Consider the following 20,247-nt stretch of genomic DNA (forward strand, 5'->3'; position numbering starts at 1 on the left):
TCCTGAGAGACAGGGATCATTAGCCAAGTTGCAGCACAATGCAAACCCAAGTGTGTGGCTTTCTGGACACAGGTGGTGAGTCCAGAGGGTTCTGCACTGCCCTTGAGCTGTTTGCAGTTAGCTCAAGGATATCTGCATCACCCCTCATCACACAGGGTAAACATTCCTGGGTGCTTACCAGGACTTTATGATGAACAGTCTCTCTCATGCTTAAATACCCCAGACAGGCTGGAAAGGATGTGCCTCCTTTGACAATAAGTCAGTTTTTGTGGCTGCAGTGTTTGTAGTTAGCCATTGAAGGAAAATGTGCAGTCATTCAGCTTGTGTTTTTATGACCCTCTTGTCTGGCAGATGACTAAATCTGTGGATTTCCCCCTAGCTTGACTAGTTTGTTTCAACACATGGCAAAGCCATGGAAAGCAAACATAAGTCATGCAATATCTGAAACTTCACCAGTTCATAGGTTTGAAAAGTGCCCACCAACAGCTCTTCCAAAATCTTTGACTGAGAAACCGGTCTCTTGATGAAAATGTTCTTTTGCTTGTTTGAAATAAAACAACGCATAAACATCAGACTGAACTGATCTACAAGGAACTGATGATTAACTGGAGCTGTTTGATTGACAAAATTACGTATTGTTTTATAGAAGGTGAGAAAGTCATTAAAAAATGCCAGGTAGACTAAACAACTAAAATTGAGCAGGGACTCAGAGGACTGTGATTCCGTTGCTGTCTCTATCACTTGTTTTCTGGATAACTTCAGATAAGTTATTTTACTTTTCTATTTAAGTTTTGTCAGTTTTCAAGTGAAATATTGGCATTGGTCTCCTCTGGAAGCTGATCTCTCTGCTTTGACATTTACCAGTCAGCAATAAAGTCTAGGATCTGAGAATCACAAAATGTAGAGGTTTTGTGTCTGCTAGCCAGTCGTTCATACTTCAGTCTGTAGCTGCTGTGCTGAGGAGTGTTTGCCAAGAGTCTCCCAGGCCAGTGTGTCTTATCCCTTGTACCAGCAAGAGAGGCTAAAACCTGCAGGCAGCCTGGTTGCTGATGGAGGTTAGTCGTGCTCGTGCTGCTGTGCTCTGGCAAGGGCTCTCTCAGAGGAGGATGACTGCACATTAAGGTCATGAGGATGAGGGAGGTGGTTCTGTAGGCAGAAATGGCCACTTCAGCACTTGCCACATTCCTCCTCCAAACCCCTGCGTTCATGGAACTTGTTACTGGTAAAATGATATCTAGCATAGATTTCTTATTACAGAGAGACACACCACGTTCATTTTTGAATCTCTTTATTAGTTTAAAGGCAGACCTGGAAATCAGCTCACCAGTTCCTGTGCGTGGCATCTCTGGTGCTCAGACAGCCCAATGACACCAAAGCTGGCATGCCTGCAATGGCCCCACACAGAGGAATTCCTGTACCTGCAGTAAGAACTTCTGGCACAGCTCAGCTGATGTGCAAGAAGCCAGAGCCAGCCACTCCAGCATGGGGCTTCCTGATTTGGCTGCAGTGCTGAGAAAATGCAGCTGTAACCCTTTCTCCATGTGAACATTTATCTGGAACTACTGGGTGGAGGAAAGGAACCATTTGATATGTTGTGTTGAAGAGAAACCCAAGGGGATTTTAATGAATTTCCCTTATCTGCATTATCTTTGCCTCTCATTTTTCTGCATGAAGCAGAATAGCCTGCAGCTTTTGCCATAAATTCATTCTTTCTTCTCCATGACACAATTAGTCTTTTAACCTTTTTTGTCAGTTATTTTGTGGTGGATATAGCCAGGATGTGAGAAAGATGAAAACACATTTTGAGTGAACAAAATGCTAGGTTAGGGACAAGGAAAAGACTTGAAGGATCTGATTAGGTTAAATAAAGAAGCAGTAAGGTTTGGATTATCTCTTTGTTTTTCAATTGCTGGAAATTTAGGCTTCAGGAATAGTTTGAGGTTTAGTTGCTAATTTAGGATGCATGAGCTCCACAGATTTAGAAGGACATGGATAGTTCACATTTCCATCACATGTAAGCAATAGTTCTTTTTTATGTGGTTACTCCTTGGTATTGAGAAACAGAAACATGTTCTACTTGCAGATAGATCCAGAAAATAGAAGTAGGACAACCACTTACTAAAGTGCCAGTATTGTACCGGCCTTTTGCAGCAGAAAATATATGCACAAATTAGCAATAAATTGAGAGACTGGCTCACATTTTAATTTCAGTTCTTGGCTGATGCACGTAATTTCCCACCATCTCTGAGCACTCTCTCTGTATTTTATGACACTGCACAAGCAGGTCTGCTGTACTGTTCCACTTTACAGCTGGGGCTACTTAAAGAGAGGCTAGTACTTTCTTAAATGAGTGTAACAAATTTTCTTGAAAATATAAATAAAACTCCTAAATTTTATAGGCATAATAAGCAGACAAGATTATCAAAGAGAGGCTCATGGAATATGCTTCTTGATCTTTTGATGCCTGAATGAAATGCTTTTGCTCTGAGTAGAATGTATCCCCAGTCACATTTGCTGGGGCGGCAGGGATCAATCCCTGTAGACTTAACTATTTAAAGTTCATCAGTTTCCAGGCTGGAAATCTTCACACACAGTTGCTCCTTGTCAGTACTCCTAAACTTTTTCTTTAAATTTTAATTGAAAAATGGATTGAAAATGAAGCTTACCTGACAAAATCTTCTGTGGTTTCACAGTGAGGAAGTATGGAGTTTCCCCTTAAAAACTCAATAACTGTCTGAAAACCTGGAATGAATTTTGACATTACATGAGATAAGATCCATTCCAGTATTTAGAACATAATGCACAGGAGGTAAAACCAAAACCTGATTGGGGTGAGTCATTACCATTCCTTCAAAAGAAGTGTGTAGGGATCTAGATTAAGTTCTCATGTGGGGTGCCAGTGTAGTTAGATACTGGAGTCAGTGCAGCATTGGGCAATGCCATGCAAATGTGACCCAAAGCTGTACCTTGATCTCTCTAAGATCTTGGTCTCTCTAAGGATTCTTCATATTAGAGATGGATGTAAAAAAAGAAAACGAGCCAACAGTATTCCTGTTACTCCTTATACTGGAATTCTCCTCTATGACTAATTTAGGAACTATTTTACCTTTTCTCTTTAATGTGCTGAGACTTCACAAACTTCTGTCTCCAGCCTTTGTAAGAGCCATGCCTTTCATATTAATGACACATGAGGTCATCAGATTCCTGAACTCAAGAGGCATGGTGCTGGAATGCCACAGCATCCACCTCTGAGCCTGCAGATATACAGAGCACATTTGCCATGAGGCCAAATGACACAAGGCTGAATGACACTGTGGCAAAGAGAAGTCTGCCGAGTTTGCAGATGCAAGTCAGATAAAGAGAACACATGAGCTGTCCCAGCCTGCATGGTTCAACCTTCCTGACAAAAGAATGCTTCATGTCATCCCATTAGTCCCTTCAAATGTTCTCTCATTTGAGTGAGTAGGGGTTAAATATGCACACCAAATTAAAGAAAGGCATTTGTTAATGAAGGCAGATAGACAGAGGTTTGGATTTGACCCACTGACAAGGTTTTGTAGAGATCTTCTGCTAGATCATTTCTCTGTAGGTGTAGCTCAGGTAGGACATGTTGGTCATGTCCTGCACTGAGCCAGCACAAGGATGTGTACTGCCAGCATCTAGACACAGACCTCTGGAGCATATGCCTGATGCACTGCCAGTATTGCTTAAAATTCATAATGTATGAGTCCAGGCAGAGTTGTAACCATGTTTCTGGTCAACTCTTTTTGCAACATACACATTCTTATAACTCTCTTGCATTTAAAAAAAAAAAAAAGTCCTTTTTTTATAAAATGCTAGTGCTGGTGATAACACCAAAATTCAGAAATCATAGACTCAGTACATTTTCCTTGCATGCTGTGTCCCCCCTCATATCGAAAGATTGTAAATCACAAAATTTGAGGCTATAAGAATTGATTTTTTTTCCCTTTAATCAGCAGTTTCTGGCCTTTAGGTTATTCATGAGTGTCTTCATAACAGTGGCAGTTTTAACAGTGCTTTAAAACAGGCTGTACCATAGCCTCAGGAATCCATTATGTCCAGTTTCATACAAATCTGTGTTTCATGACTGAATTCTCTGTTGTCTAATAAGATTCATGTTCAAGGTGAAGTATTTCCCATGATTGTGCCTTTCTCAATATTTTCCTCTTGTTAGATTCTCTGGTATCTAATAATCATCAAAATTAGATCCAGTCTCTCCCACTGTGAATGGACTAATGGGGTCTCCAGCTGCATCCACCTGACAAATACCATTCATCCTCAGAAGAGCTGCCAAGGACAGAAACCCACAGTGTAGCCTCATTTGTTCAGCTTGTCTTTCAGGTGGCCAAAAGTTCATCTGCACAATTAAACAGTCCAGAGTTTTACAACTGGTGCAACAGAATGTGTAAGTTTCCCTTACAGATGAAAGCAAGTCTTGTGAATGTGACGTTTTCAAATTTGATGTGAACCATGCTATATTTATCTCTCTCAAGCCCTACTTTGAATATCTTTTCACAAGTTACCGCATCAAGAAGGATACACTTAAATGCAGCTGATGTGTTTGAGTGAGATAAGTTTTGCAGGATTCTGAATCTTTTTAATCTCATCAGCTGCTGCCTCTTTTTAGTATTGGAAGTGTCTTATACCATACTTAATTTAGCCCACAAGGCATGGTTCCCAAAGCATTCCCAACAGAATGATAAAGACTGTTCTTCCCCTGTGCACACAATCTTTTCAAGGTACATCATTATCCATCTGAATCCAAGGAAAAACTGTCATTTAAAGTAGAGCTCCATTCATTCATTGAATCAGTTAAGAGAGGGCCCTGTACCAAAGGGTCATTGTGGGTTCTGCCTTGTTCTGGTGCTGTATGATAAGGACCAGAGTACATTAAATCTCTTGTGACTCAGCTGCAGTCAGACTAAAATTTATTGCCTAGTTCCTGCTACAGCATATGGATTTGTCTTTCCCTGAGTACACGGATATGCAGTTAAGTATGCACAGAGTCCTGTCGAGGGGAGTGAGCCTGTTGTTTTGCAACAGACTGTTGTGGCTGCTTCAGGGGCACCTGAAGCTTCCAGAAGGAAAAGGAATTAGCTGGGTACAGTGGAAATTTCTGCAAATGGGTCAAAGAGTAATGCTGTTAAAAGCCAGAAAGCAGGTGCACACAATGTCGTTTTTGAGTGGACCAACGGTGTCAATAGGCAGTCGAACCAGAGCAGCTCCACTGCTCATTAATTCTGTCTCTCGTTACACCATTTCCTGTTCATTAACTCCTTCCTGCATTTTCCCCCTCTCTGGAGCACATTACTCAGACTCAGTCATTGTCTCCAAAAGGGAATGGTGTTGAAAGAAAAGGCCAGAACAAGACCCTGCATTCCCCACCTCTCCCAAACTAGCTTTTCTGCTAGAAAGAAACCAAACAAGCATTTTACACTTCCTTGGAAAGATAAATGTAATTCAGGCTTAAGGAAGGTATGTGCCCTCCAGCCAGGATTTAACTTTGTGCAGCGTATTCTGTCAAGAAAGCTTGTTTTGTTCTGAAAGGACTGTCTTACCCACCTCCAAATCTCACCCATGCTCTAAATCTTTCAGGGAGAAATAAACACAAGAGTCTGGCTTTGTTTTAACTGGCTTTTGTAAGAAGGGCAATTTGTTCCTTCTTGCTTTTTTGTAAGTTTTGGTATATTTTAAGTGGGACTGCTAGGCTTTTCTGAGTGTAGTGGCAGCTTGATGAACTGAATGGAGCCACACACAGATAATTTGCTCTCTGAGAAAGGCAGCAAATGCCTCCTGTTGATAGGTATCCATTGGCTTACCACAGTCCCTGCTTCTCAGTGCTGGAGACACAGAAGTGTCATGTCTGGTCTCGGGCCCTGTCCAGCATGGACAAGGGGCCAGAGAACCTTCTCCTATGCCATTCTTCAGAAGTGAGTCAAGTACAGCAAGTCTCTGTAGAGATGCCAAATCTCTGTGCATGGGCAGAAGGGTCTGTGGGCTGGAGAGCTCACATGCCTTGGCCACACAGCACCTTGTTTTTCTGGGGTGATAGGGAGCTGGCAGGGAATAGGGTCTGCAACATAGTTTTTTTTATCCCTTGTATTGATAGGCACCTGCAGTGGCAACATTTTGTTAATGATTTTGCCTCACTTATCCCAGGTGTTCTTAGGCTGTTGTGCCAGGCCTGGAACTTTCACACAGAAGTGCTGCACATGGCTTTGGGATGGCTGGATACAGTTGTGCAACAAGGCAGGGATTCAAATTAAACTCTCCATTAACGGCCCCTGTAACATGTGCCCGTAGCTGTAAACACCTCGGTGTATGTGCACAGCCCTTTCATGTCAGCTTTGCAGGAATGGCCTCAAAGTCATGCAGAAGTGAAACAAGCAGCAAGGAGAAAAGGGATGCTGTTCACACATTCAAGCAGTTTCTTAGGAGAAGCCATGTTCTCAGTCTTTCCTGGCAGCTCACTTTCAGCTTTATTCCAGGTGGCTCCTGCCTGCCCAGTCCCGCACAGCTGAGTAGCTGTGGGGTGAGCACTGTGCTGAGGAACACCCCCAGCATTTTCATTCAGTGCTCGCTTTCAAAATGTACGGGGATGGATGGGGGTGAAGAACGAAACCAAAAAAGCTGACACGCGTTATTTAGGACACACAGACTTGATTATGGATCCTGAAGGTGCTGTAAAACTGACGGATTACAGGTTCAGCATTTCTGGGATTTGAGCTGCCTGCCTTCCACTGTGCTTTCATTGTATCAGCTCCCCCTCCTTTCCTTGCTTTTTGCTGGAAGCACTGCGCTGGAGCACAAGTGAAGTGAAGCAGGCCCTGACTAGACCCAACAGCTGCCTTTTGTTGCTGCTGTGGAAACAGCTGAAAGGGGGTAATATAATCGTTCGTCTGTGGCAGGTCAGCTGCATATCATAAGCACCTTTCTCAGATTCAGGGACCCGGAGGCAGCTCCTGTGGTGATGTAAATGCTAATTGGGCCCACAACAGGCTATTTTGTGCCCCATTTGACATACTAAGCACTTGTTCTGTCCCATGTGCATAAAGTTGACTAAACAGATATTCTTTGCCATCTTTATTACAGTCAGACTCATGTTTCATTCATGTGCAGGAGAGATCTTTGTACTGGTTCCTGTAAGTGGAAGGAATGGTTTCTGTACTTTCTGATATGTTTCTCATCTTCTGTGCAGCAAAACTTTTCTGTGTTATCAGTCAGCTCAGACTTGGAGTGTTCACATTTGGGGTGTTGGATTTTTTCCTTTCCTTTCTTACATATAAGCAAGTTTTTAATGGTTGTTGAGGGTTGTTTTTACAAAAATCAAACACACCTGGACTCACACCAGTTTTGTGTTTTTCTGTCTGAGATGATTTATTTAAAAGCGGGGTTGATGGAAAAATATAGAATGAGTCACAGAAGAAATCATAGGAATTAAAATTCAATGGTTTATCATCACAAATCTCAGATGGTAATGGGCTGGGCACTATTTGAGTGTACTTAGAATGAGACTGGGGGTTGCTGTTCCTAGAAACGAACACAGGAGTGTGTAAATACTGAAACAAGCTGAGCAGCAAAATTAAAGAAGTGGTCTGGGAACACTGTGCCTGAACTTTAGATGCTGATTTTAATGTGTCCTTGGTCACAACAGTTAGCTTATTTGAACTTCAGTTTTCCCCTATCAAGTCCACTCACTACCCTTTTAAAGTACTTTAAAGCCCCACCTCAGACAGGGTTGTAGCTAGTCAGAAACTGCATATACTGAGTCTCCAAATATCCGTTGCAGCTCTTTTGAGATAGCATTTGTTCTGCTGAGGTGGAGTATTACAGTATTTCCCTGGCCAAATACTGTGTTGCATGTAGTCAGTCTGCATCAGAACACTGAATGAGAGATCACAGGAAGTGAGCGTTCATTGGTTTGGCACAGCAGAGCACGTAACATGCCAGCTGCAGGTATGGCTGCAGTGGGAGGTGCATCAGGGAGATCTCTTATTGATCAGACATGGAAGGAGTGGCATTAAGTGTCTGCTTGGAAAAAAAAAAATCAGGGAATAAATGTGAAAAACTAATTCAGAAACAAACCAGAAAACCCCAGTTGCTGCCTGTGTAAGTCCCTGTACTGGAAGTCTTGAGTTACACTTCATTTACTCTGCATTTTTATTTCACAGGTTCAGGTTCAGCGGTCGTATTCTTGGCCTTGCTCTCATTCATCAGTACCTTCTTGATGCTTTCTTCACAAGGCCGTTCTACAAAGCACTGCTAAGGCTGTGAGTATAACTGTGCAGAAACAGCGATCCCACAGTGAATCCTACAGAGACACAAACCCTCAGGGAGCTGCTTCGAGTGCATTGACCTTCAATTTCTTTCTGCTGTTGTTTCGTTGCTCTACAATAGAAAATCAACACATTTTAATTTTTCTTTGCTTTCTCCAAGAATTTGCCATTCATAAATACTATGTTGAAAAAATAAATAAGTATGACATTTAGAAATACATCAGAAAGTACTGACACATAATTCCAGAGTTTACTACTGATGGAAAGTTATGAAGATTTTGCTAGGTGGAAGACTAAAAAACATCTTTGATGGAATGAAACAAAATAATAATGAAATAAGGACAGAGGTTGTATTAAGCAAAAGTACATCATTTGCCATGCTCCACCGGTGGAGTAGCTTTTCATTCTAAAGCATAACTTGGGTTAATTAAGAATGTTAATGTAGATACAACCAGTGAATGGTTTTTTTTGGTCTTCTGTCTTTTATTTAGTAAACATAAGCTAACAATAATACATTATTTTCAGTTTGAATTTTTAAGGTTAATTTGGATTGACAATCAATAGACTGAAATAAGACAAGGTACATAAAATTTTTGCAACAATAAAAAAAAGCCATAAATATTTACTCAAGACTGCAATTAAATGCTAAAGAGCAGAATAAAGTGTAGCTGAAACAGGTTGTCCATTAAGATGATTCCAAATCAGCAAAGATACCTGTCTTAACAATCCTTTAAGTCCTTTATCATGTTGGTCTTTGTTGGGTTTTTTTTAACTACTGTTACTGCTGGGGTACAAACACTCATATCTATATTGTACCTGATCTAGTCTGAAAATAGGCTGAAACCTAGGGTTATCCCTGCATCCTTATTGCCCCTTTAGGGAACTGGAAACCAGGCTGCTCATAACATCTACCTGTTCTTTCAGCAGACAAGGATGGCTCCTTTTTAGCAAAAATTTAGGCTGCCTGGTCCTCCCTGTGTCAGTCTTGTGTGCTTACCTGGCAGATGATAGGTAATGGAAGCAGCCAGGCACAGCATGGCAGGGCTGAAGGGACATGTGTACTGTGAAGTGCAGGACATCTTGAAGATCCACGTAAAATCAAGCCCCAGGGGTGTCTTTTGACAGCAAATAATACAGGCAGCCAACAGATCTGGCCTTGAGCCCAGCTATGCAAAGCAAACAGTTGCAGAACTGCTTCAAGACGGTCTGTGAAACATGCTTTGATGTTAACAAAACTAAATGAACTTCAGTTTTATGTTGGATCTTCAGTAAATTTGTTCACATACTTAGTGGGAAATCATGCTGCCAGTAGTCACAGGGCCATATTTTTTTCTTGTCTTGCAATCAGGCCATGTGATTTAAGTGACTTAGAGTACCTGGATGAAGAGTTCCATCAGAGCTTGCAGTGGATGAAGGATAACAATATCACTGATATCCTGGATCTAACCTTCACAGTGAACGAGGAGGTATTTGGACAGGTGAGCATAGCTATGCAAAACATCTGAAAAGCAAATTTGAAGCTGACAAAGTTGAGCATGATGAACATCTTTCTGTCAGAACAGATCCTTTAGCCTTTCAATAACATTTTCTTCTCCTACCTTCTGTTTCTTTCAAGCCACCTGTTCCAAGGCAGATGTTTATTCTTAGGGTGTATAATATACAATACCAGTCCCTCTGCAGGCCTGTTGAGCCACACACTGATGAGCATGAGGAATTCTCTGGAGTGCAGCTTTTCTCTCCAGGGTGTAGTTCACACAGATGTGGCATTTGGTGAATGCAAGCAATGTAACTTAAAGCTGATGTGACTGAAAGGATGGGTTAGGAGGGAGAAAAAACATTTGACAGGTGGTGTAGGACCTGGCTACCCTCACCATCATTTTGTCTAATATCTCCCTGTTAGATTCTGTCACTTACCTTGCATCTACTTAACAAATTGGTCTGTACATCCATTTATTGTGCTTTCTACAGCTCAGTTCTCTGTAACCTGGCTGACCACTATAGCCTCAGGGAGAGTGCAACACTGGCTTAAGTGCAGTCTGGCAGTCATAGTAAGTGTCTCCTGTGGGATTCTTTGGGTTGCACTGAAGCCCTCATGCTCTTTGCTGTTGCAAACCATGCCGGATTATAACTGTTTCTGGGAAGCCTTGAATGGGAATCAAAACAGTATTCAGACCGTGATTAAGGATCTCCAAGGAGATACTGAAAACTAGAGCGGCTGAAGAACCAAGCTCACCAAGCAGTGCAGAAGCTCAGGGAATGGGTAAGGAGCAGACACACAGTGTCAAAAGCAGCAGAGAAATCAGGTGGAATATACAGAGAATGGCTCTCACCACTTGACAGTAAAGTTGCCTGGAGGATTTGCACAAAGCTAGGTAGTTCTGTGAGCAATTGAAGAGTTAGACAAGTCTCTGAGGGGAGGAATTCCAGCCCTGCTCAGCTATGAGCTTGAAAATAACAGAAGGCAAACAAGGCTTCAGGCAGTATATTAAATACTGAATTTAGCCTGCATGTAGCAAAAGGTTACAAAGGATGAGCAGAGTTACAGGTAGATAAAAAGGATGGGGCAGAAGAATTAAAGTAGGAAGCCTCTGTAGGAACAGTAACACTGTTTTTCCACAGTCTTAAATGCAGGATTTTTTCATGGACTTGGAACTGAGAGCTTGCATGACATTGAATTGACAGTGCAGTTATGGAAGATATGGCTACATAAGACTAATACACAAAGGCAGACAGACACATACAGACATATTCCCAAAGGCAGATGAGACAAGTTTGTATTTACAAGGGAAGACTACAAAGTTGAATAAGAACTGAGTTGCCCTGATGCATCTGAAGGTGACATTTGGCACGCTAGTTGCTTGTCACACTCTCCTCGAAGGAAAGAGAGCAGTTGCATAGGAGTCTGTTGTGGAATATAAGAGATGGCTCCAAAGAGAATAGAAAAAGATCACTCTGTTGTAGATACTGTGGTATGAAAGCAAAAGGACACTAAAAGCCAGATTTTGATGCTGTTGTCTAGTCCTTTATTTCCTATGGACTGGACACTGACCTTTCTAGAACTAGTGATGGTGGGTAAGGTTGGTTCTCGCTGTGCTTTACAACCGTCAGAATCCAAGTGTCCTAAGTGAAAGTCAGATTTTCCTCTTCAAACTTGCCAAGTGCTGACAGCAAAATAACAAAGAAATTGCAGTTACATTTCATGCTCAGAGATGGATCCTAGTTGGAAATTCTTCCAAGCCAAGAGTATCTGACCACTTAAATGCCATCTGAGTAAGTACTTTACTTAGTACACGTGCAAGTGTAGATCACAGTGGGAGCTCTGCTAATATAGGGAAACTGGATTTCAAGGGCTGGGTAAGGGAAAAAATAAATATACCTACTCCTTGAGAAGCTGTATAGTAGATGGTTACAGCCCTTTTGTCCTGCTTCCACAATCACTTTATTATGGACCAGTCACTGCTGCTTTCATATTTTCTTTCTTGTCTTATCTCTGATGTTTATTGAACTTCTAAGGCTTTCAGGCTATATCCTCTTTCTTGGTACTTTCTTAAGTAGAGTTTACTCCAGGTCAATTCCAGCCTTCTTGCATACTGGAACGCGGAGCACTCCTGTAGCAGCAGTGATACAACATCAAATCAAGCATTACACGTTTTTACTGGTGGGGACTGAATAACAATTTGAGAATTTCACTTATAAGATGGAGACACGTCAGTTGGTCATGACCTAAAGTGCTTTCTCATGCTTTTACCCAGTAGAAAGTGTTCAAGTGTTCTTCCAGGCCTTACTCTGAGCTCTCTTTGTGGATACAGCCTGTCTCTGAGCCTTGGCAATTGTTCCTATCTGGTAAAAGGAATGAGCTAGATTGGTTGAAATGTCTCCTTGCTACTCTGAAACTTGATTCTGGATTGTAGCTCACAGTTGTGGTTAATGCCCCAAAGAACAAGAACCTCAAAAGAGAGATATGTTGCTATTAATTGCTAGTCTCCAGTCATAGATGGCTAATAGTATTTGAATTTATATGGATAATGAGAAGTTGAAAAAATTAATAGTTTTCTAGGTGTTTGTGGGAAGTCTTGCAGGACACTGTGAACATCTGGACTTCTGGTCATGCTTAAAGCTAGACAACATTTAGTCTCTACAACATTAGGTTTGGCAGATATATGTTGATGGCTCACAGCCTTGAAGAATACAGCATGGTAGCAGGGACAGAGCCTTGCTTTCTATACAGTGCAGCATTGCTTGTATAATAGTGATGCAATGATTTATGTTTGGGAATTTAACCTGAACCAGCTAAGAATTCCTAACTCCTTCCATCCAGCTTTACTTGTTCTTGCTGTTTCTCAACAAAGCTACAGATTAGATGACTCAGTCAATGTTTCTTAATTAATAATATTGCAATAGGTCCCTCAAGTAAGGTGACCTAAATACTGCCTGTGCTGTGTGCTGTCTGTTGGGCTAATAAATAGATAATAGTAATGAATATGTATTCATACAGTTCATTTACTGTGAACTCTATTCATTACTGTGAACCACTGCCTGTGGTGGACGTCATTGTTATAGCAGCAGAAAACTGAAGAGGAGAGCAACATACTCTTCCTTTTAAATCCACTAAATTGAATGTGATAATAATTGAAAGACAAATACAATTTTCTGTCACGTGGGAGGAGGAGTATGTGCTTACTGGGTAGGATCCAGAGTGATTCCTTAAATCACTTCTCAATCTCAAGCCTTAGTAACTCAAGCCAACTAAATTAACTATTAAAATGCAAAGAAATGCTGCAGCTCTTGCTTAAAATAAGGAAAGGTTATTTACAATACAAACTCTTCTCAGGTTTGAATGGCTGATACAAAACTCCAAATCCCACAGTGACTATTTATCTGTGCAAGGTCTTGTTTTAGGTAGTGTATTGGGAGTATTCATTCTATGATACTTTCTTTAGCTGTTGGCATTTCTGAGTAAATACTTTTACTAGCACGTGGGGAAGGGTAACACTTCTTGCCTAAGAGAGAAGTAGATATCCCTTCCAGTTGGCAAAGCAGTCTGCTTATTCCAATACTGTGATTGCCTCTCCATCCTGTTGTTTCCTGTGCTGTTGCATGGACGATCTCATATTTGGAACACAACAGGATCTATACAATGCTACACCACTGTTCATCTTTGTTCTGTAGGTAACAGAGAGAGAGTTGAAATCTGGAGGGGCAAATACAGCGGTGACAGAAAAGAACAAGAAGGAGTACATCGAGAGAATGGTTAAGTGGCGAGTGGAACGAGGAGTGGTCCAGCAAACAGAGGCCCTGGTCCGTGGCTTCTACGAAGTAAGTAACAAAGTGATGCTTCCACAGTCATCCCTCCTTCATCTGAATGAGAGTAGCACCCTGGTTAAATTGTGCTTCATCAGTACCCTAGAGAATTGCTACACCGACACAAACAGCAAGGAACTGGAGTTCTCGGATCTCTACAGAGAAAGACCTTGGATACAGGATGCTTAGGATTAAAGGAGAAAAAAAAGAAATGTGTCTTCTGAATATAATAAAGCACCATTTATGATCAAGAGTTAAGAATTACACTGCTTTCCATTCACACAATTAGAGAAGTAGGCATTTAAAAATTTTGTTCTACCATGTTGTGATTTTAGGTTAGGGTTAGGGGTCTCTGAGAAAGATTGTGAAGAATTGTACACTTTGATGAGAAGCTGATGAAACACACTGTGTCTTCAGGGATTCATTCCAGCAAAGTCAGTCTGTGGGTGCAATCCAAGCTGTTATCTTGCTGCTGGTATTCCTGGATACTCCATTGTTGTCCCTGGATTTTGCAAGCTATCTTTGCTGAAGACCTGGATCTGGGAACATCTTTCTGGCAGAGCTGTTTCAAGGACTGGGTGAAAACCTATGGCTTTGCTGACCAACCCATGTAGTCACCTGTTCTGTCCCCTCCCTAATCATATACAAAAAACATGTGAATGCAAACATTCAAACTTTGTCAGAAAAAAGAGCTGGCCCCCAGAACCATAGGTTTATAGGACTTTGCTTCATTTCCAGTCTGAACTGTGCTTACAAGTGGTTTTTGTTCCAGGTTGTAGACTCCAGGCTTGTCTCTGTTTTTGATGCCAGAGAACTGGAGCTAGTTATAGCTGGCACTGCAGAAATAGATCTCAATGACTGGCGAAACAACACAGAATATCGTGGAGGTAAACTGCCTGCTCATGTTTACTATTGTCTTGACTGTTTCAATCTAAAACATGGAAGTCTTGCTCCATGTTTTCCTTCTGTCCTTCCTGAGGGAAATGCCCTATTTTGTCCTGGAAATTACTGTGAAGAATAACTCCTGAAATAAAAAAAAATAATATCTCAGGTTTGGATCAACAGGTATTGTGGTGTTATACTACTGAAATTGCTTCTGCTATTTTTGTCCAGATTTTATCTATTCAATTCCTGCAGCCTTAGCAGGACTTTCGACTGTTAAGGACTGAAAAGGATTTGCACAATTAGATCTAAAAATTACAAGTCATCTAAGATGACTGACTGAACTCTGGGCATCACAGAAAGTAGATCCACAAGACCTCCTGGCTTCAGGAGGGAGCTGAAATCAGGAGCTGAATTTCACAGTTCCCAAATACATTTCAACAACATACAGATTTTGCGTAACTGTCCCCTCAGCCTGAACTATGTCAAGTTGGATTTTTTTCTTTTCTCTAATGTTTGGTCTCATTTTGCTTTAACCAATGATTTATCCAGGCTGTCTTGGATAATGGAAAAATGCGAAATCCACCAGTTCTGCACCACAAGTGGAAAGTTCCTGGGGTTCACATATCCTCCCCTGAAATACAAGGTTTCAATCCCTGCTGGTCACTGCCCAGCCTTTGGGTTACCTTGAAATATGCAGCTTACCACAAGGACAGCTGGTCCCCAATGTTATTTTCCTCCTACATTTTTCTATTTAACTTTTGAAACAGATTATGCCTGGTATATGCTGGCTCTCACAGGCACAAACCAAGGCTCAGAGCCCGTCAGGTGGGAAGCTTGCCAGAGAAGGGCTTGTGGCAGCAAACTCCTCTCCATATGTTGAACACTACTGCAGTCCAAAAGAGAATTTACTTGTGAACCAGAAATTATTAGGATGTTAAGACTCACACTGTGTGGCATATTGCTGTTGCTCTTAATATCTCATGCATGTAACCCCAGTTCTTGCCAAGATACTTGTGAGAGACCAGTGAATCTCTAATACATATTTGAGTTTCAGGGTCTGAAATGAGTTAGTGATATTATTGTATCCACAGCTGGGACGAAATGGAAGCTGGGACCTACTGCTAATGAAGAACAAAATATATTGTTAGGCCAGAATCTTTCCAGTAGGAGATCTACTGCCCCATGCTAATGGGAACTTTCTTCAGTGTTGCTCTTCGTAGTTAGGAGGGAGTGATTTTTATTTCTCCTGCTTGCTGTAGGCTACCATGATGGACACATAGTGATACGGTGGTTCTGGGCAGCTGTGGAGAGGTTTAACAACGAGCAGAGGCTGCGATTGTTGCAGTTCGTCACAGGAACGTCGAGCGTGCCGTACGAGGGTTTTGCCGCTCTCCGAGGGAGCAACGGCCTGCGGCGCTTCTGTATAGAGAAATGGGGGAAAATAACCTCCCTCCCAAGGTATGTCCCAATCAGGACTTTGTACCAGAATTGCTGTTAGAAACATAGGCCTGGTACTTCATTGCATCTCTCTGTCAGTTCATATATACAGTAAGGAGACCTAAAAAAAGACAAAACAAAACAAAAAACAATTATCAGTTTGTTGTTCTTTAATTGCATTTAGAAAAAAGTGTTCTCTTTTGCTGCCTTTTTGATTTGCAGGCTCAATTCAAACTACTTGGAATCTTTGGAAATGGTTAAGATTAAGATTTCCATAGGTTGAAACCTAGTTCTCTTATTTTGATTCTAGAACAGATTCAGATCAACAGGAGCCTGTCAAGTAATTCTGTTCCCTTTACTTCCAAAGCGCTAGAAAAAATACTTGTGAATTTACAGAGACATGAAAGCCAAAATCTGTTTCTGAGTTTTGGCTAGAGACCTGAGTGTAATCCCTTCATTTAGTTAGTCTGATGGTTCCTTTTTTTGTAATGGAGAAGCTTAGGGACAAATCTTCAGACCGTGTGGTGATAATATCCAATTTGTTGCATCTAGTTCAGTGAGCCAGCTTGGAGCAAATGAGTTATAATGTCACACAGAATCAACAGACTTGGCAGTGATTCCCAAAGGAGGGGTCCTCTTCCTTTTCAGAACAAAGGGGCAGGAGCACAAAGGGGTGGACTTGCCTCAGGCCACCCAAGAGAGCCGTGGCACAGCCAGTGATGATTTCAGCTTTGAGTTCTGCTTTACCACTTTATGGGTGACCAACACTCATCCCTCCTTACTGAAGTGCATCACCTTTTCTTGAATATCCTGACAGCGAGGCTCTGCCGCATTGGGATTACAGAGCATTTCATTGCCTCTGAGATACTTATGCTACAGTGGCCCTATTACATCCTATTTGCCCTCAAAGGATGCCTTCTTCTTGCTCTTATCATTGGCTTTCAGCTACGCTCCAAAGGAGGCCACTTTTATGGCACAGAGCAAAAATTTCATCTCATAAACTTTGCAAATATAGTCAGACAATCAATTAACAAAGGGTCTGGTCCAGTTTTTTCATTACTTGCTCTCCGTGTTGTTTTACCTGTGGAGAAAGCCCAGACCTCTGACAGGCCTCCTTCCTGGAGATCTGCCCCCTAAGATAAGACAAACCTGCTCAGTCATGGTGACTAAGCTGTGGACCCCGTCCTGCTTCAGGATCCCATGTTATCTCACTGTTAACTATTGGTCATTTTATCCCAGTCTCAGACCATAGGCCCTTTTCCCAGTTCTCCCTTTCCCTATAAAAACCCCAGCTTTTGCCCAGATGAGAGTAGATCATCACTGGCCTCCTTTGCTGAAGCCTGCAATAAAGAACTCCTGTGGAACACCACACAGTCTCCCCTCTCTTGTCTACCCATGGCTGGAGTAACCCATGAACGGAGCTGGCTGGGCTGATCACAGCTTATCACAAGAGCAGAAATCACTTCTAAATGAGCTGATCCCTTGAAGCCTCTGGCCACACTCCTAAGGGTTACCCCTGTCTGGAAACTGCCTGAAACTCCCTGGACAGCTGCTCCTTCTCTGGATGTCTGTCCAGGATTGTTGCTGGCAGAGCTGGGGGTTGGACAGACCCCCCCACACCGAGCTGCAACATTTTTCCAGAAACATACCAAAGACATGGACTTCAGCAAACATCTGGAGTCCTCCGGAGAGAAAAGGCCAAATCTGGTCACTCTCTCAGTCCAAGCCTGCTCAAGCCCATGTTTATGCAGTGGAAGATGCAGTAACTGGAGCCAAGGCACTGTATCATAAGGCATTCAGAGCTGACATTTTATGTGGACTCCGTCTGAAGTCAGGAAATGGGAGTAAGTGTTTTCAAGTAACAGTTCATCTCACCTGAACACAGACTCCTAAAATAGCTGAATCACAGCTGGTACATTTTGGTTTGTGTCCATCTACCATAAGCACTCAATGGAGATTATATGGAGAGCTAGATGTGGGCACTGAGATTTAAAACCAGATGAAAACATGTAAGGTCAGTGAGATGACTCATGCCCTCTGAGCTTCAGCCAGCAATGTGGTAAGAAAGCCTGAGAGCAACAGTTTCCTATTTGTAGTTCAGATCCTCCTTTTGCAGTATATATGTACAGCCAGGTTCTGTGTAAAGGTTTCAGAGCTTACTGAGGACATTGCTCTTTGCACACAGTCGGCAAACATCAGTCACAAACTCCGCAGCATTTCTGTTCATTTCATTACTCTCTTCTGGGGTGCAAGGGAGTGAGAGGGGAAGGTGGACCTTGGTGCATGCACAGAAAATGCCCTGGGCTGACCCGTCAAGTTCTGAAAAGGTAATTGGCCCCTTTCTGCTCTGTTTAACTTTCTTTGTGAACCTAGGCATTACTTCTGACTCAGATTCAGTTAGCCTCGAGATTTTATGTTTTTGTGCTGATCTCTGAATGGGTTGCTCTCCCTGAAAGAGGCCTCCTTTCCAGGTGAAAGTTGGTAGCACTTGTTAGAAGTCTTAGAGCTCTGCATTCATTTTAGCCAGGGGAAAAAGAAACAAAACTTGCTCATGGGGAATAAACACAGCTTGCTCACCATGAATTACTGCCTGCATTTTTATAAAATTATGGGGTGCTGCCAAGTCTACACAGTGCTAAGAAATGCATAAAACACACAGGCTAAACCTGGAGGTTCCCTAAATCCTTAGTTAAGCAACTAAATGAGTATTATTTAAAACTTGGTTTTAAATACCTGGTTATGGTTTGCCCATGTTTATTTTGATTTATTTATGTACTTTAGACTCACAGGCTAAAAAAGAGTTGTATGTCATATCCTGTCAGCCTTTTAGCCCTGTGACATGAGTGTAACTAACTTCACCATAAACCACAACAAATTCCCTTTTCACTTTAACTGCTGTACAAAATGTTGAGAACTTTTCGCTCTATCAGGAGAGTCCATGATTCTTTCTCTGTTCCCTTACTTCTGCTCCAGATAGTTGAAGTAGTTAGGCAAATCTCCTGTACATACTGTCCTTGCACTTTGGCAATGGAGCATGCAACTACCATTTGCTTATAGTGAGCAGAGATGTGCTAACACCTAAACTAGATAGGTTAGTACTGTTTGCACTTGCAACAGCAACCCAGGAAAAAAAGCCATGGTGTAAATTTCCAAAATGAAATGCTTTTCAAAGAATAACCAAAATACATGACACTTAAAGTGTTTCTTGAAGGCACTGAGAATAAGCAAGACATTTTTAGGAAGGTTGAACATCCAGTAACTTCATTCTAAATTGGTGGATTTGTTCATTAGTACCAGTTCCCTGCATGAACAGGGTAATTGTGGTGTAATATGTACATCTAAGACAAAGAAGAGTAAGATTACACCAGTTATTTTATTTCTGGAGTATGCACATGTGCCAGACACATTATCCTTATCTATATTTACTTTTGAGATCACCTAAGTTAGAAAGTTGAGGCACCATACAGCTCAGAAATGCTGCTCTAATCCCAGATCTCCAAACAATGACCATAAAGCAGGTTCCAAAGAGACTGCCCACTTTGCAGATCTGTCAGTGTAAATCTGCATCATGGGTTATTCCAAACTGGTGTAACTTGTTGTAGAAAATAATAGGTTCAATCACTTGTTCATCAAGGTTGAGTTTTACTCTTGTTATATAATGTGCAAAGCTTTGCCCCAAAATGAGGATGTTACACATTTAACTGGTTGCCTGAGTAGAGATGGTTGGAGAATTCTTGCACCTATAGCCTCTTCTAAAGCAGGAATCCTCTCTTCACCTCTTCTGGGTCATGTAGGTTTGTAAATGGAATCAGTTTTACTAGTAGTTCTGCAGGAATGGATTCTTGCTCCCCACCAAACATTAATGAAAAGGCACTGGTTTTCTAGCTGGAATAGCATAGCTTCATTTGGTACCATGGGAGAAGAATTCCTGGCCCAAAATAGACCTGTGCTAAGAGCTACCAGTGTTTTCTGCTATAGTTGAAGGAGGCAACAGTTCAGTCTTCCTAAATCCTAACAATAAATTTGGCAAAAATGTTCAATGCCTACAAATGCCACTGTCCCACCTTGTGGTTGCACTCCTCACCTGGCAAAACTCCTGCCAGCTCCAAGATTGTCTGTTTGAGTACCAAGTAAGTAAGGACCTCAGTATGTATCCCAGGGATTCAAATCATCACATTTGATGCAATGAGGTCACTTTTCTCAACAGTGCTGAGCTGCAACTAGCCTTTCATCAGAAGAGATTTTCATTCATCAGTGTAGTGAGTGTTATGTATGATACAGATTACTAGTGCTAGTAAATATCTGATCTTTTGTAAGAGAATTCTGT

At 41.7% G+C, this 20,247-nt stretch overlaps 1 protein-coding gene and 1 long non-coding RNA gene across 31 annotated transcripts in view; one reads left to right on the top strand and one right to left on the bottom strand.

Annotated features, from left to right (window-relative positions):
- Positions 1–20,247, top strand: part of HECW1 (HECT, C2 and WW domain containing E3 ubiquitin protein ligase 1) — a 319,771-nt gene that overhangs the window by 295,362 nt on the left and 4,162 nt on the right. For all 30 annotated transcript variants that reach the window (XM_086845056.1, XM_086845137.1, XM_086845031.1 and 27 more), the window contains 5 exons: positions 8,193–8,291; positions 9,646–9,775; positions 13,467–13,613; positions 14,371–14,485; positions 15,743–15,941. In XM_086845056.1, the coding sequence (XP_086701182.1) occupies positions 8,193–8,291; positions 9,646–9,775; positions 13,467–13,613; positions 14,371–14,485; positions 15,743–15,941 (690 nt within the window). The remainder of the gene's footprint in view (positions 1–8,192; positions 8,292–9,645; positions 9,776–13,466; positions 13,614–14,370; positions 14,486–15,742; positions 15,942–20,247) is intronic.
- LOC147655779 (uncharacterized) lies at positions 7,313–9,646 on the bottom strand. The gene is made up of 2 exons (XR_015274796.1): positions 9,295–9,646; positions 7,313–8,409 (listed from the first exon to the last, which is right to left on the bottom strand). It is a non-coding gene; the product is annotated as an uncharacterized LOC147655779 (long non-coding RNA).

This window comes from Cyanistes caeruleus, chromosome 1, assembly GCF_971803275.1.
Source record: "Cyanistes caeruleus chromosome 1, bCyaCae1.hap1.1, whole genome shotgun sequence".
NCBI lineage: Eukaryota > Metazoa > Chordata > Aves > Passeriformes > Paridae > Cyanistes > Cyanistes caeruleus.